The sequence below is a fragment of the Mustela nivalis genome (assembly GCF_964662115.1).
Source record: "Mustela nivalis genome assembly, chromosome: 18".
Lineage (NCBI taxonomy): Eukaryota > Metazoa > Chordata > Mammalia > Carnivora > Mustelidae > Mustela > Mustela nivalis.
In genome coordinates this window covers 26780952-26797642 of record NC_139037.1, presented here as the reverse complement: position 1 = coordinate 26797642, position 16691 = coordinate 26780952, and the positions used below count along the sequence as shown (strand labels likewise).

At 49.9% G+C, this 16691-nt stretch overlaps 1 protein-coding gene and 1 long non-coding RNA gene across 6 annotated transcripts in view; one reads left to right on the top strand and one right to left on the bottom strand.

Moving 5' to 3' along the window:
* NUP93 (nucleoporin 93) overlaps positions 1–3257 on the top strand; it is a 109748-nt gene extending 106491 nt beyond the window's left edge. For all 5 annotated transcript variants that reach the window (XM_082712505.1, XM_082712507.1, XM_082712508.1 and 2 more), the window contains one exon: positions 2992–3257. In XM_082712505.1, coding sequence (XP_082568631.1) covers positions 2992–3102 — 111 coding nt within the window. In that variant the 3' untranslated portion in view covers positions 3103–3257. The remainder of the gene's footprint in view (positions 1–2991) is intronic.
* Positions 1–15441, bottom strand: LOC309853915. The gene is made up of 3 exons (XR_014306028.1): positions 14186–15441; positions 9943–10125; positions 1–1751 (listed from the first exon to the last, which is right to left on the bottom strand). It is a non-coding gene; the product is annotated as an uncharacterized lncRNA (long non-coding RNA).
* Between the last annotated feature and the right edge of the window lie 1250 nt (positions 15442–16691).

The following is a 16691-nucleotide window of genomic DNA, read 5'->3' as shown; positions in this document are numbered from 1 at the left end:
TCCCAGCATGGATCAGAACCATCGCTGAGAACCACCTTTCTGGTCTGCCGTCCATGGCACCTCATGAGACGCTTGCTCCTGATCCCAGATGCTCCTTTTCCTTACACTTAGCAGCTGGGTAAACCCTTTGTCAGGAGTCTCTCTGAAGAAATTGAACATTAATGGGATTGCTGCTCTTAAGCTTTTTTTTTTTTTTTTGGTAAAGCGGGTTTCGGGGGGGCAGGTGTCTGCCAATATCACTCTTTTTTTTGAAGAGCACACATGTAAGCCATGGTTGAGGGGGGTGACCTTGGGCAGAGGGAGAGAGAGAATCTTTTTTTCTTTTTTCTTTTTAAGATTTTATTTGTTTATTTGACAGAAATCACAAGTAGGCAGAGAGGCAGGCAGAGAGAGAGGGGGGCGGGAAGCAAGCTCCCTGCTGAGCAGAGAGCCAGACTTGGGGCTCGGTCCCAGGACCCCAGGATCATGACCCGAGCCGAAGGCAGAGGCTTTAACCCATTGAGCCACCCAGGCGCCCCAAGAGAGAGAATCTTAAGCAGATTCCGTGTTCATCGTAGAGCCCAATGCAGGGCTCCATCTCATGACACTGAGATTAGGACCTGAGCCGAAATCAACCGACTGAGCCACCCAAGTGCTCCATGCAAATATCACCTTTTAAAAAAGCAAACAGAATACTAGTTTGTAGTGATTCCATAGGAATGTCCTATGCATTTTAAAATAGGAAGGTTATTTTATGAGTCTTAGCACTTTCCCCAGAACTATAAGTACTTTGGCCAGCCAACACACGAATTTGATGCAAACCCTTGTTTCTGTTCTCCTCTGAGCCTTACAGTAACCTCAGAGAGGTCTCAATGGTAGCAATTGTTAATCCCCATTTTACAGCTGAGGGAACTGAGGCCCAGAGTAAGGAAGCAGTTTGCTTTTGTGGTCCCCTCAGGGGGAGGTGAAAGAGCCGTATCTGTAAGTGTCCCTTTCCACTGCCTGAGGGTCAAGCCAAGTCCGGGTAGAGGCCTGGAGCTCATGGTATATGTTGTCCGGTTGATTTGATGAAAAGAAAAAGGTGTTTGACTCAATTAGCAGTCCCTTTCCCTTGACTTCCCCATCTAGTCTTCTACCTCCAAGGATGTCTGGGCTCTCAGCTGTGACTCCACAGGCACTGTCGTCACTGTACTGCCGTCTAGTGAGTGAGGGCGGAACTTTGCACCTTCAGCAGCATGGAGAGCGGTGCTTGGAGTGGTCCGCTGGTGGTAGGCCCATCCATGCGTGCCCTGAGGCAGCCGCCAGTCTGCCATCCACCCTTGGGCAGGCAGGATCCTGAAGCACATTGACAGTAAATGTCAGGAGGTCCTCATGAAATAAGTGGGCTCACCGTGCCTGGACCTTGGCAGGCGAGTGTTGGAAGTGGTGGGCGTTTCTGGTGCTCTGTGTGCTGCCCACAGGCCAGAGGAGGGCTTTGCTGCAGAGTAGAGCCGTGGCCTAGCAGGCCTTTGTCCCATATTTGAAAGGAACTATTTCAAGACCAGCTGAACTCACATTCTGTGTGTCTTAATCTCTCTTTTTTAGGCACTTAGTTTTTTAAGTATCGCGAATAAAGCCATTCTGTCTTCCTCTCACCCGTTACTCCTTTTTTATGAGGGATAGGGATGAGTAGGGTCAAGAAGAGACTTTTGTGTAAAAGCTGCCCAAGGAGTGGCTTCCTGACTTACTGTGCAGCACTGCTTGGTAAGGGGATGAGCCCCTTTGCTGAACACCTGTAAAGTTTATGTAAAGTCACTCCAAATCAGGCATGAAAGCTCATACACTTTTATACACTGTTACTTACTTACTTACTTATTTATTTTTAAGATTTCATTTATTTATTTGACAGACAGAGATCACAAGTAGGCAGAGAGAAGGAAACAGGCTCCCTGCTGAGCAGAGAGCCTGATGCAGGGCTCGATCTCAGAGCCTGATGCAGGGCTCGATCCCAGGACCATGAGATCATGACCTGAGCCGAAGGCAGAGGCTTTAGCTCACTGAGCCACCCAGGCGCCCCCTTTTATACACTTTTAAAGAAAATCTGATGGGTACTCTTCATCATAAAGTAAATATTTTTTTTGGTTTGGATATTAATTAAGACATATCCTTGTTGTCAGTTTATTTCACGTTATCAGGCAAAAACCCCTTGGCTTTCAATTTTTCTTCTTATGTGATTCTAGGAAGCCTAGTAAGTGACCCTTGGGTTTTCCTTAAAAGTCATGTTAATGGTCTAAAAGGTGTTTGTAGACTCTCCCTTTCTACTCCAGATACGGTCTCCTTTTTTGCTGCTATAAGCATGGAACATGTCTCAACAGGAGACAACCTGAAGCTGTTCTTCTAAGTTTCTTTATTCCAGAGATAGTGTTTTATCATTTGCAAATCAGAGTGAAAGTTATCCCCTTTTGTTTTGTCTTGTTTTTTTGTTACTGGAATGACCTGAATTAAAATCTTTTTCCCTCCTGGAACATCTAAGAATCTCATGAATATTATTGCCCAGCATAAGGGCCCAGCACTTATGTCAGGAGAGAGCAAATGAGAGGAGTGAAAGGAAAGAAAAGGGAAGAAGCAGGAGAGAACGAGAGCTGGAATGGGACTGGATACTTCTGTGGGGGCCTGAAAACCTCAGATTGGAGGCAGGTAGGCAGAAACCAGCCAGGAGAGAGTGAGAGACGCAGAGCAGTAAAGCGGGCCGTCTGAAGCTCGGAGCTGTGTCCAGAGACGGTCGCACGTGGCAGGCGAGACAGCTTGCCTGGCAACCACGTCTGTCTTTTACTTAGTAGAAGGGCTTGGGGACTGGGGCCCCAGCGGACAACCTTTGCTTCCTCTACACCGTGCGGGCTGTGTGACAGTTGAGGGTAAATCTGGCCCTGACACCAAGGGGTAAAACATGGAAGACCATGGTGGTTGCTCCCCAGGTAGTGCCCCGACTTGGAAGTTCATTAGTACTCTTCTCTTCTTTTCCCTTTCTCTCAGCAACTCCGAAGCCAAGCCCGAGCCCTGATCACCTTTGCTGGGATGATACCCTACCGGACGTCTGGAGACACCAATGCAAGGCTGGTGCAGATGGAGGTCCTCATGAATTAAGTGCCATGCTTTGAGGGGCTTCTGGGACTGCACGCTGTCAGTACCTCAGGCGCATGGGCCCACTGGGGTGGAGTTTCTGGTTTTGTTTCTGTTGTGTTTTGTTTTGTTTTGTATTATGTATTTTTGTCAGCACTAATAAATTTCTTTGATTTGTATTTCTTTTCACATTCTTTTATTTTCATTGTTTTGTTTTGTTTTGTTTTTACTTTGACATTTTTTTAAAACTTTTTATTTGTGTGGGTGGAAATGTCTTCACTAGTGCTTGGGCCAGAGAATGATAGGCTTATATAGGCATCTGTGATTTGGTTAAAGTTGACCTTAAATGATTAAAAATTCACCCAAAATGCGCAAGGAAATGAAGCCTTTGGGAGTTGCTTTTGTTTAGACCCAGTATTCCATATGGCAGGGTCACGGTTCATTTTTTACGTTTTCATTTGTGAAAGCCACCATCAGCCTTGGGCAAGTTAGGATCTGTGTGAACTAACAAGCTCCATGCCCCCGTCTTCTCTTGGGTGTGCCTTGGGGTCCAGGGGGGCTAAGACCATCCTCCAAATCATCTGCTCTGATTCCAGGATTAATTAGTTTGCTGTTCTGTAGAAATCCCACTGGAGATGGAAACAGACGTAGGAAAACCACTTTTCTAAAGAGGAGCATCACAGGTATTTCAGCTAGAGTGTGAGGAAGGGCAGACCTCGGAGCTTCTCCCTCCGCAGCTGCCCTGCTGAGGCGCCTGCGCGGGCCTGTGCACTCCCCTCTTCCAGAAGACTTCTCACAGAGCTCGGTTTTCCCTTCTCTGGCGGTCGGTTTCTCTACTTGGACAGCCCATCCTTCCCACTTTCTCACTCAGGAGGGCCACCGGCCAGGTGAGCTCATAGGTTGCTTTCTGAATACGGATGTACAGAATCCGGCCACTGTTGGGCGTCAGTACTGAGGGTGCCTAGTCCCTGAGCAGAGGTTGTCCCCCATCATGGGCTCTATTTCTCCCGCCACCAGTCCTGAACCGCGTACTGAACTAGAGAGAAGGATGACTGTTCCTGTATGGGCCAGGCGAGCTGCAGGAAATCAGGCAGTGGTCAGCTGAGCTGGTTTTACCAACTGTTCCTGAGGCCGGCACTCTCAGGACGATATTAAGATCCCAGAGTCTCCAAAGGTGCTTTTCCACCTGGAGAGAAGTTTCTCTCTCATCACGGGGCATGGATACCCTCGCTGTCCTATAGTGGTTAAAGTAATTGTTAGCTTGCCTTTTGGGAAACTGTTAAATCTTTCCCAGAATAATAATGAGACCATCTGCTCTTCATCATTTGAAATCCCTGATCCATCAAGGATGTGGCCTGAGGGTCGGCAGGGGCTGCGTCTGCCTGCCTCCTGTCCCACCTGCTCCCCCTAGAGCACTTGCCTCCAGTTGAGCTTCTCTAAGAAAGTCTCAGAAGATGAGCCCCGCAGGAGACTGACTTGATGTAGCAAGTTGTATCCTGTTGATAGGTGCTGAGTTATCTTTTAAACAAGTCTCTACAATGGCTTCAACAGTGCTTTACAACAAGAGTACTCTGGACTTTGCATAAAGTGTGACCTCAAGTTCTTTTTTTAAATATTAGATCTTCCTTACAGACCTGTGACAGTGCCACCGAGAGGAGGCTCAAGTCCTTCACATACGCATTTGCTCCCCGGCTCACCACTTGTTCGTCACACCCACCATGAGAATTCATTGTGAATTTGCCCTTCTTTGCATCATGCCCTTCTGCTAGCTCCAGACCCGAGAACAGCCAGTGAGCCCTGCATAGGGGTTTGGGTCCTCTGACCTTCCACCTGTGGATGAGACCTTGAACTGCCCTCCTGGGGGAGCAGTGGGGAATTGAGAGGAATGCTGTCTCTGGTTTGCACTGAGGACTTGCCCAGAGAGAGCCGTCAGTAGGAGAAATAAGATAACTGGGTTCATACCAGAAGGGCCAGACTCCCAAAGCAAATCCCAGTGCTTGTCCTACGGGCTGGTTCTGTGGTGATGCATGGCCTGTTTGGTGTAGAAATGCAGGAGACCGAGGCTGAGTTTGCAAGGCCACAACATAACAGGTTCCCACGTATCCATGGTTACAGCTTGTGCCCAGAAATCATCCTGTGACAGGTCATTAGGTAAAAGTCCTTTTCCGCTCACCCATTCAGGGAACTAAAGCCTTTCCTTTGAGGGTGGTCCATGATCTTAGGATCCCTTATGCAGAGAGACACAGAGATTCCAGTCTTTTGCAGGGATGAGATTCCAATCTTTCTAACAAAATCAAGGGCACTTGGATACTGACAGGGTTAGTGTCTACCTCAGAGTGGCTCATAATCAACTCACTGAGACACTCAAAGGGAAGTACTGACTCAATCAGGGTCCTTTTCACAGGCCTTGAGATTGGATTTCAAGGATTCTGTTCCTTTTATTTATCTGTTTATTTTGAAGTAAACAGCTCTGGCTGCCGACTTCAAAGGGAAAACAAGAGGAACTGGTGAGCTCTCTCAGAGGGGGTCCTTTGGTTTTAGCACTTCTGAGCTGGATGGCCTCATCCTTGAGCAGAAAAGTACAGGCCCTGCCCCCCCCCCCCCCCCCGCCCCCTGGAACTGACCAGCCTCCTTAAAGACTTCATGGCAGGACAGCTATTTGTGGTGACTCTTGATACAGCATTTAAATAGGGTTTGGGCTACTTTATGTACAGTATTGTAGACTTTTCCCCCACAGTACCCAATATTTGCAGATTTACCCCCCCCCCCCCAGATTAAGGACTGTTTACTCTGGATTATCCCCACTGCCTGCTCTGTTTGAGCAAACTCTTATGGCCAAACCCTTAACACTAAATCTAGCAATTATGGGCACATCTGCCAGCATCCTACCACCATAGACTGGCTCTCCACAGTCCTTGTTTCTCCATTAGGCATCAGAACTTTTGTCTAGCTCATTAGGTAGTTCGCAACACTGCCAAATTTCCTCACGCCGCTCAGGAAGTGACTCCAGCATGCCAGATGCCTGAATCAAACCCCAGGCTGGTGGGTTGCCTGAGGCCTGCCAAAGTGCTGACAGGCCCCACTGACTAGACTCTCATTCAGCATTAGTCCGCCATAGAGTTTGGGCCCTGTGTCCAGAAGACTGGGAGAAAATGTGCATGTTACACTATCATTCAAATGCTCACTGTATATCCACAAAATAAGGCTCTTGGACCTGCATTTTGGAAATGTCAGGAATAAGACAGCAACTCATTAAATAGGAATTGTGTAAGCCTCAAGAAAAATGAGGCTTTGGAGGGTGGGGGTGGGGTTCCTGAATGTCCCCCTTTTCTTCATTCTAGGCTGAATTCAGAAGTTACCTGTGTCCAGCCCATCTTCTGACCTTTTCTCAGTAAACTAATAACCCTCACAGGGCAGGAAGAGAGGGAAAGACATCTGTCTTCCTGCTACTTGTTTCTAACTGGAAAGGTTGGTGGAAAGAAACTTAAAACCAATAACTAAAATGTTCTGAAAATGAAACTCAAATGATCTGCACTTCTTGCCTTGTAGACGGCTGATGTGGCTGGCTAGGATCCAGGGCCTGGCTGAATAAGGCCCAGGTGTCCGTGTGCCAGCCCAGGCTCCGCTCAGCAGCTCCAGAGCCCCTGCATGTGCTGGGCCCTGCTCCATTGCTCGGGATAGACAGGGTAATCATGTTCCCCTCCCAAAATTGTTCACAAGTCTTAAGAATTTGGGCTCCCCCCCTTCCTCTCTTTGTCACGATCACCTAAGTGGAAATACGGGTGATTTGAAGTTGCTAAGCCAGGAAGAGAGAAGAATTTTTTGTCCTAACCTTGATTTTTGAAATTACTTCTGTGTGCCTTCTGGGTATATAGCCCACAATGGATTGCTAAGCAAATTCTTGACTTTGGCTTCCTGTGCCAGCTCCTTCCCCACATCCACATGCCTGGATTCAGACTCCCTTTTTCCAGTTAAGGACCTTTAGTAGGCATTCAACCTGAAAGAAGGTGGAAAGGAATGTCTTTTGTGGTCAGACGACACAGAACTGGTATTTCAAAGAAGGAAAGGTGCAGAGCTGCACAGTATGCAGGGAGATGTTGAGAAGAAGAGGGTAGAAAACTGATTTACTGTTAACAATAAAGGCCAGATTGTAAGGAAAAAAGGAGTAGTAGGAAGGGCTGGCCAAAACCGAGCATTGCATTGGCGTACTCTCCTCCTTGCTGCCTTTACCCTTGGGATTTTTGAGAATCTGTTTTGGGGGGATGGGAGGGTAAAAGACTGCTTCAGACAGCGGCTTCTCTTTGAGCAGGAAGCAGGGAGCCAGCGATCCCAGAGAGGATTTCTAGCAGCGAAACAGACATAACATGGCCCCTGCAGAGGCCCCAGCCCACCTGGGCTCAACAGGCTCTTGAGTGGCATCCAAACTGCAGCGTCGACAGCTAAGGAAGTCCCCTTCATCTGGGCCAGAGTTAGCAAAAATACAGGACACCCAATTAAATTTAAATGTCCCATAAACAATAGGTTCTTAGTTACAAGGATGTCCCAATTTTACTTGGCTGTCCTATCCAAGCTAGCCTCTGCTGGCTTTTGCTGCCTGGAGGCGTCCAGGTTTGGCCAAGGCTCCAGGAGATCTCCAGCTAAATTGGATTACACCGATTTGTTGCACTGTTTATGCTTCTGTGGGCCGTGGAAATGACAGTCCGATACGGAGTCACTTGAGAGAGGGCAGTAACCGGAATTCAGTTTTGAAGAGCCAGGCAGGCTGGCTGCGTGGGATGACTGTGGGCCCCCGTTGACCCCAGCTGCTATCATCTACTGGGTATTTTTCCATCAGGAATTTCAAATGTGTATTATATAAATAGAGAAGAAGGAGGCAAAGTAACAGCCTTTTCTCTCTCGGTCAGTAACTTTCATTAGAAACGCAGTGAGGAGAATTCTTTACTCCTCTATTTCCTTTTGTCTTTGCTTTTCTGACATTGTCGCTGTGTGGTGTTTGTGGGGAGAAGGAAGAGGTGGGAGAGAGTGTGTGTTCTGCATGTTCCTCTCTGTAAAGTAAGTGCTGCATTTACTCTGTTTAGGATGGTTCTTTCACCACCACCTCTGTCTAAAGCCAGTAAATTTCTGGCATGTTCTCCCAAAATGCCATGTGCTCCCTTTGTTCAGTCCTTCAGTAGAGCAGAAGCCTTTCTTGGGCCTCCTTTCCTGGGAATGTTCTTAGCTGAGACACAGCCTGGGGCTCCTCACAAGGTGGCCGAAGTGCCTCTTCCCTGCCTTTGGGGGTGACTGAGCCAGACCCCTTCTCCACTCCTTGCACGGAAGGCTATAGCCTACTCAGGTCCCTGGGTCTGTGAAGATCCCAAGGGTCTGTGTAAGTACAGCACTCCCATCCCAACTCCGAAGTCTGGCGTTCCCCTGCTGGTCTACGAGTTCAGTTCCCTGGGCAGGGATCTGAGGAAGGTCAGAGTCTGGCTGGAGTTGTCTGGCTGGAGGTGTGGTGGGGTGATGATAAGAGCCTTTGGTGATCATCCCAGCATGTGGCATATGTTCTGGGACTGGGAACTGCTGAAGTCTGTGACTGTTTATTTGGGACTCTCAGTTGAAAGCGTTTGAAAGGGGGGTTGAGAGCCAGTTATTGGCCTTGGGAGAAGGGGAGGCAGGATTAGAGGCTATGTTTTGGTCAGATGGTAGGAGAGACTTAGGCCTGGTCACAGGACAGGTCTGTCTGTCTGTCTTTCTTTCAGTCTTTCTTTCCTTTCTTTACTTTTAAAAGACTGTATCTATTTATTTGACAGACAGAGATCACAAGTAGGCAGAAAGGCAGGCAGAGAGAGGAGAGGTGGAGAAGCAGGCTCCCTGCCTAGCCAAGAGCCCATATAGGGCTGATCCCAGGTCACTGGGATCACAACCTGAGCCGAAGGCAGAGGCTTTAACTGAGCCACCTAGGTGCCCCAGGACAGGTGTTTTTTGCTCTCTTGGACAGTATCTGCCTGCGTTTTTGACCTGGAGGTGTGTTTCCAAGGTCTGGGCTTGGGATTCCATCTGGGAATATGCAAATGACCGAGGAGGTGGGAGGTGTTCATCTCTCTACACGAGGGGGCGACCTTGTCCTGGTGAGAAGCTCTGGAGTGATTCTGCTCCAGGGGCTTAGTGGCCTGGGGTTCTGTCCCTGAGGGGCTTCCCAGGACAGTTTCAGCCCACTCCGTTTGCATGGGGTCCCTCAACTTGCTCTGGTCCTTGGAGCTTATGGCAAGCCATTTCCTGATGAGTCACCTGGGAATTGGGGCCTCATACAAGTGCCACACACCCCCTTGTTGGGTTTAATGGTCTCTCCCAGGACCCTGCAGCACCTCCCAGAGCAGGAAGTAAGTGAGAGAAACTGTCCAGGGTACTGGAGGCAGATAGTGGCCCTGTTGTCTGTCTGGGTCTCAGAGTTAGAGGCTCTACTGTGGAACCTTGTAAAATGCCACCCAAATGAGGACCCACTGTGGGTCTGTGGGTGAGCCATCTTGCTATCTGCCTGACAGATAAACTGGCTTGTCTTTTCAGGAAAATTAAACCAAACCATAGAGGGCACTTCTGTTCCTCAAATACAGATGTTTGGGATGTGGCCCTCTGGTGGCCAGCAGCTATCAATAGCACAAACTGCCCAAGAAGGATTTCCAGAACTCCAAAAACAGCTCTGTCGGGAAAGGGAAAGAGCTCAGCACCAGGGCAGGCAGGGAGAGAGCAGGGCAAGGAAGATGGGAAAGCAGCCCCAAGGCCCTTCTTCACCTCTGAGTGATAGAATGACCAAGGACAAGTTGTCTGACGGCTCTAAACCAGTTTGCTCAGGTAGAAGGCCAGGATAGAGTTCTTAGAACTCACCTCCCTATTGCTGGTCACAGCGTGGACCCTCCAGAAAAGTTAATGTTGGCTGCCCTGCTCCCAGCCTCCTTTAGACAGGTCTCTGGGGCTCTAGGTATATCCTCTGCCATTGGCTTCTGTCCTTCTCAACAGGTTCTTCACATGGGTGTGGGGTAGATCAATTACCCCCACTTCAGGGATGGCCTTTATTTAAAAAAAAAAAAATTAGGTCAAAATTGGTAGGCTAAAACTTTGCTATTAGGTGACAGACATTGACAGGTCAAGTTCAGCTTGTTATTCCTATTGATTCAGTGACTTCAGTGCTAAGTGGAGAATGTCGGAGCGTCTACCCTGTGCCCCAGGCACACAGTGGTGAAATGAACGCAGGTCCCTGCCCTCAAGGAGGTTGCATTTTACTGGAGTGAGACCCATAGCAAAGATCATTTTCCTGTAGCTTCCCTCAGCCAATCAACCCCCAACAGAGGCCTTGGGGCTAAGAGCTTTGGAGCAATTTTTGAGACTGAGGCTCAGTCCCTGCTTGAGCTCACAGTGTGTTGGGGAAAGAGATAAGCAGGTGTGTGTGCACACACTCACAGGCCCACCATAATGAAATAGGAAGCTTTAAGAAATGCCGCAAGACAAAGCCAGCTAAAGAAGGTCCCAGGCAGGATTTCCTGTGGCTGGGGGATGCGGGAGCCATCTGCAAGTGACCAGGATTCAGACCCGTAGACATGAGGGGAGGGTGTGGCTGTGGCTGTCATGCTACCCCAGGACACAGTGAACGCCGCTGGCTCCCCTTCTAGCCCAGCACCCACCAGCCGGGTCGTGCAGCTGTTAATCTCTCCCACCCTCTTGAAGCAGGCACAACAGCAAGACTCAGGTGAGTTGAAGGGCCCTGGAGCCCAGTGGAGACCTGCCAGGCCTCCTCTTCAGCCCTTCCTGGCCAAGCATCTTGATCAAGAGGTGAGTATGTGGGACTGGGGGGCCCCTGGGGGAGGTGTGGTCCCAAGGCAAAGAGATGGGGGGTGGTCTGATTTGGGGGCACACACTTCTGTATACAAATCAGTCATTTAAAGGCTACTTGCTGGCCTTGGGCAGTAAATTCAGCCCAAAAGCCTGGTGGCTTGCTTTTGTAATCCCATGTCTACCCAGGAGAAAAAGCTCTTTTAAAAACCTTTACAATGCAGAAGATAGTTTTTAACAAACTCTGAATCAGCATTACCTTTATGAAGAAGAGCCACACTTTGTGCTGCACATGGCCTCTGTCAACGCATCTTTCCTCAGGCTTCTAGTTCTGGCTCTGCCCTTCTCAGCCCTGGCTATGCATTAAAATCACCCAGGGAGCTCTTAAAACTACTGATACCTGAGGCCCTGCTTCAAGGCCCTGCGCCCTGAGCTTCTGCACTAGTTGGCCTGGGGAGAGGCCTACACAGTGATTGACGTTTTCTTTAAAAGCTCCCCAGATTATTTTCCCTGGGTCAAGAACCCTTGTTCTGGCTGAAAGCAGAGAGTAGTCAAACTCTAGGCCTTTCTAAGTATGGAAGCCCCTCCCCCACTTCTCAACACAGGTTTTCAATAAATCCTAGAATGTCTAAGGTGTACTAAATAGGAAGATAAAAACTCTGACTGGTTAGGGAAAATAAACTTTGCACTCGAGCCCTTTGGGTCAGCTTGCCCATCATGGACAAGGTCAAGGGCAGCTGCCCAGCACAGTCTTTCATGTTAGGTAGTTAACCAGAGAAAATTAACATCCGTTGAAGAGCAGATTTGGGGAGGTGGGTAGGGCACACATTTCGCAGGAAAGCACAAGTGAACGACCTTCTGACAACTGTGATTGAATCCCTGTGAATGTCCAACTGTCCCCAGCCTTCCTGCGTCCACCATCGGCAGACACATGCCTTGACGGGGCTTGCCCTGAGCCTCTCTAGTGCATATGCTCCATGGTTCTGCTAACATCTCCCTAGGGGTCAGGATGCAACGTCCATTCCTAGCCCCTCAAACTCCCTGCTCTGGGGCTCCATACCTTGCGGGACCCCCACCCAGCCAGAGGACCCAATCTGGAGGGGAGATTGCCCTGGGATGGAACTCCTCTCCCCTCATTGGCACAAATGCAGCCTCAGTGGCAACTGTCACCCTGCACCCAACCCAAGGGTTGGGTGCAGGGTAACCAGGGCAGGAGATCCCTCGGGATTCTGCCTTGAGACATGAAGGTGGTCGGCAGCTTATTTGAAGTATTCGTGAAGAGACAATGGTGGAGGGAGGAGCCTGTCCCACTCTGAGCTTCTAGGATTCTCTGAATGTGTCCTGCCTTTACTTGCCACTTTTGTCAAAGCCTGAGCTCTGATGACTGCAAAAGACCAAAGCCAGCTCTCTTTGGGGTTCTAAGTCCTAATCCTGAGCAACTCTTCCTATCACTTCTCCTGCACCCCAGTTTTGTTGTTGTTGTTTAATAAGCTTTAGCAGCTACCCTTACCAGAAAGCACTGTCATAAACAGGCAGGGGGGTGGTTTGGTTTTCTCCCCCTTTTCTTTCCTGGTACCTGAAGAGCTGGGATAAAATTATATACATTATTATTTACATTGCAGAGCTCCATTAATGTCCTCTAAAATCCGTCTTTCATTCCCTCTCCTGATCATCACAAAGCCCACTGGCTGAGAGGAATTAACCATTTGATGATGAAACTAAGGCATACAGGGCTGAGGTCATAAGGTAGGTGGTGCAGAGCCAAGGCCAGGTGTCTTTGGCTCACATCCTCCCTACTACCTCCATGTGTCTAGGGCTGGGCCCAGCTTGGGGGGCAGGATGGAGGAGCTGAGCACTGAAAGGCAGCTCTGTGATTCTAGGGCCCTTGATCCTGGCTCTGGGAGCTCCTGGGCTCCTTGAAAAGACCCATGGAAGAGTATTCTGATTAGAAATACACTGTGGAATCCAGAATCCAGCAGAATAACTGTGATTCTCATATTGCTTTTAAGAAAAGCAAAAGGAGTTACAATAAACTTAGGAAAGCTAAAGATGTATTTAAAAATGAAAGGTTAGTCTCTAGAGCTCAGGGGTTGGAACACTGGTCTTATGAGAGAATCTGGGGGCAGGAGAGACAATGGGTTTGGCTTCTTGGTCTCCTGGAGAGCATGTTGGCAGAGCCATCAGGTTAGAAGGACATGTGGTTGTATCTGTTACTACAGGACTGAATTTTTGTTAGAATAATGGCTTCTGTTTGTGTTGGTGTGACTGGACTGACCTTGGGCCAGCCCTGCATTGGTGATCTGCTCAGCTAAACCTGGGCGGAGGGGTAAATTGTTGCTAGAGATTCCTTTTCTTTATGAGAAAGGGAAGAGGAAGAAAAATGAAATCTCACTCTTTCATTGACTATTGATCATAATCGAGCTTTTTTGCCTTGCCTGCCAGGAAGCTCCAAGCTCACATATAACACCCTCCCTCCTTAAATGATTGCTTATTTCTTTTGACCTTTGTTCTGACTATGCTATTACATATATCCCACTCCATTGCCCCAGCCAGAGGCAATCGTCCCTCCTCTGAATCTGGGATTCATGCCCTCATGCCTTTGGCTTTGCCTCTTCTGATGAACTATATGCCTCTTGAGGATGGTGATCATGCCTTGTCCTTCTGGGCATCCTCCAAACTAGTCAGACTGTGTCTAATACATTATTAATTTCTACAGTTACTTGTAGAACAAATGTTGACTCAACCAGTTTAAAAAAAAAAAAAAGGCATGTCTGACCACGAAGGAAAAGAACAAGGAGTCCCTCCTTTAACAATGGAAATATCTTATCAAATATCTCTTTTGCTTTAGCTGCCAGCAGCTTCATGGTACTTGAGTATCCAACTGCTAAGAACATTTGTCTGGTAGAAGAACCAGGCCTGCCACAGGCACGCTTGGGCTTGGGAGAAATCTTTGTTTCTTGGGCCTGGCTGCTGGAGGGGTTGCGGTCTGGCCTCTGGCTTCCCAGGGCCTTCCCAGGGCCCAGCACCTCCATAGCTGTTCTGCCTCCTGCCCCGCCCTCACACGGGACAGGGTGTGTGTGTGCTCTCCCCTTCCCTGACCATCCAGTCTGTAAGCCCCCCGCGGGCAGGGACCTGGCCTCCCTCCCTTGTTCACAGCTCCAGCCCGGTTCTGCACTGGCCACCTGCCGGGGAGGCTGTCCTGAGCCGCGGAGCCGCATCCAGAGCAGGAAGCCGGCGGACTGCTGGTGTGGTGCTGCAGCTGGTGTTGTGAATCAGGCCGACGAGCAGCGCATCCTCTTACCCGGCTATTTCACGACACCAGGGTTGCATCATACCCATCCTCTCCGGGCGAGCCTCGTGGGACCAGGCGGCCACAGACGCGGGTGTTGGGCGACGTGTGGTGGGCTGGGGCGGGCGGCAGGTCTGTGTGTGAAAGATTGGTCCCTTTGGTTCCCTGGGTCTCCGTCAGCCTGCCCCTCAGGATCACCCGGGGAGCCTTCCAAAAACCCGGAGCCCAGCCCCTCACCCCTTCCTCTGCCCCAGTCCCCTAGGTTCTCCAGGGTGGAGCAAGAGAGTCTGTGTTCTTTAGGGGCTCCCGTGGGATGCCCAAGCGCAGCCAGGGGAGAGCCCAGGGCTCCTTGCTGGGCTGCTGCCATGGCCCCTCCATGCCCTCCCCGGCCCCGCTCTTTCCACCTTGCACGGCTCACACCACAACTGCTGCTCCCCAGCAGCTTTCCAGAAATAGATGGCGTCCAATACTCTGGGACAAAAGCCAGGCTCCTTCCCCTGGCCTTTACCAGGTTTCCCTGCTCAGGAATGATGCTGCCATTTCCCCCACACGGCCCCTTCTTCTGTCAAATGCCTACTCTTCGTGAATCTATGTGCTGGTTCTGTCAGCTCTGCCTTCACAATATACTTCATCTCCCAACACCCCTCACCACCCCACCACCCACAGCTGCTTCCCTGGCCGCCACCACCACGGGGCACCTGCGGTGGCCCCTGACTAGCAGCCTTGCCTCCCTCCATCTATCCTCCATACAACAGCCAAAGTGATCTTTGACAATTAGAAATCTGACCATCCCATAGTAGAGTAAAAAACTTCTGACCCTAGTTTCCAAGGCCCTATGTTCCCCCTTTCATGTCTCACACCCCATCTCCTGGGTGGTCCTGCTCCACCACACCGACGACCTCTTTGCTATCTTGAAGCTCCAACTGCACTCTGATCCCAGGGCCTTTGCATATGTTCTACCCTCCATCTGGAAGCCCCAAACTAATACCTATCATGTATGGGTGACTCCTTCTCATTGTTGGAGCTCAGCTCAAATTTCTCATTCTCAGAGAGGCCTAAATGTCCCTCCTAACTTTTTTTTTTTTTTAAAGCTTAGTTTTCTTAATAGCACTTATCACTAAATGTATTATAAGTATTGTTTACTGTCTGTCTCCCCACTAGAATGTGAGCTCCAGAAGGGCAGGGTCTTTGTCTTGTTCTCCGTGGTGCCTCCCTTACCTAGCACAGGGCATGGTATGCAGTAGGCACTCAATAAATGTGTGTGAATGAAGAAACACCTTATATTTCCCCCCTTTCTTCCCTCCACCCCTAATCCCCATGGCATTGTGTGCGTCAGACCTGGACACGCCTTCCCTTGCACTGATCCCAGATACCAGAATCCCTTCCCTCTCCCGGGCAGTTGCCATGATCACCTAGTTGGCCTGTCTTCCAGGCAAGGCTATGAATTCCAGTACTGATACACAGGAGGAGCCCAATACATGCTTAAGTGGCTCTGTGGCCTTGAAGACAGGAGCCCCTGAGGTCCAGAGGTTATAGCAGAAACCCCCTGTCCTGACCATTTCAGCCCTATGTCTGGGGTTTTCACTTCTGCGGAGTTTCCTGACCACTGAGCCCTTAGTTCCTTTTCCTGCCTCTGTTCCCCCTTCCCCCTGAGAAGGGGGAGACTCAGGGACCCCTACTGCTCTCAGCTGGGAGTGACACTGATGAGCTGAGTCATACCTCACACGATTCCGTTCTGCTGCTGAGGCTCATGCCAGGCAGGTGACTTGTTCGAAGTCACGCGGAGACTGAAGCCTGAGTGAGCTTGAGACTCAGTCCCAGGGTTTTCATCAGTTCAGGCTCCACCAGACTCTGAATCCTGGTTCCCGGCGCCGCAGGGCTCAGGGAGCCTTGTGGAAGCTGAAGTCTGAGCCATCACCATGGCCCCCACCTGGAAGGGTGTCTCTGATTGGATGACATGCCTCCCACATGCAAGAATCCCCTTCCCTGGGGGTCTGGGCTCTGGGGCAAGGTATCCTGACGGTCTCTTCAGCTCGTTACATTGCTAAGCCTTTTAAAGGGTCCTGTTTATAAAACTCCCACCTCACCCCCAGAGAGAAGAGGAGGAGCAGAAAAGATTTCTTGAAGCATCAACATTCTCCCTCTGGGGCCAGAAGGGACCCTGGAGCCGACCCAGGTCTGCATTTCATGGAGGGAGGAAGAAGTTACTTGTCCAAGGTCACCCCGCAAATCTGTGGCCCCTCTCTCTGTGACCCCAGTGCTGCTGGAAACCAGCCCTGGCCCCTTCTGGCCCCTTCCTTTCCTGAGATGCTAATCAGGAAATTTCCACAGTTGCTCCAGGGACAGGGTGTATAGGATTGGTGAAAGGGGGTGTTGGGCCACTGTGACTTTTGCCCATCAAGTGGCAGCTGAAAGGTGAGAGAATGATAAGATCAGCCCAGAGGCGCCATGTGGGGGAATGAGTAACTTGCCGGCCTCTCTCTGACCGGACTGGAGTGAGGGCCACAGTGAAGGTAGA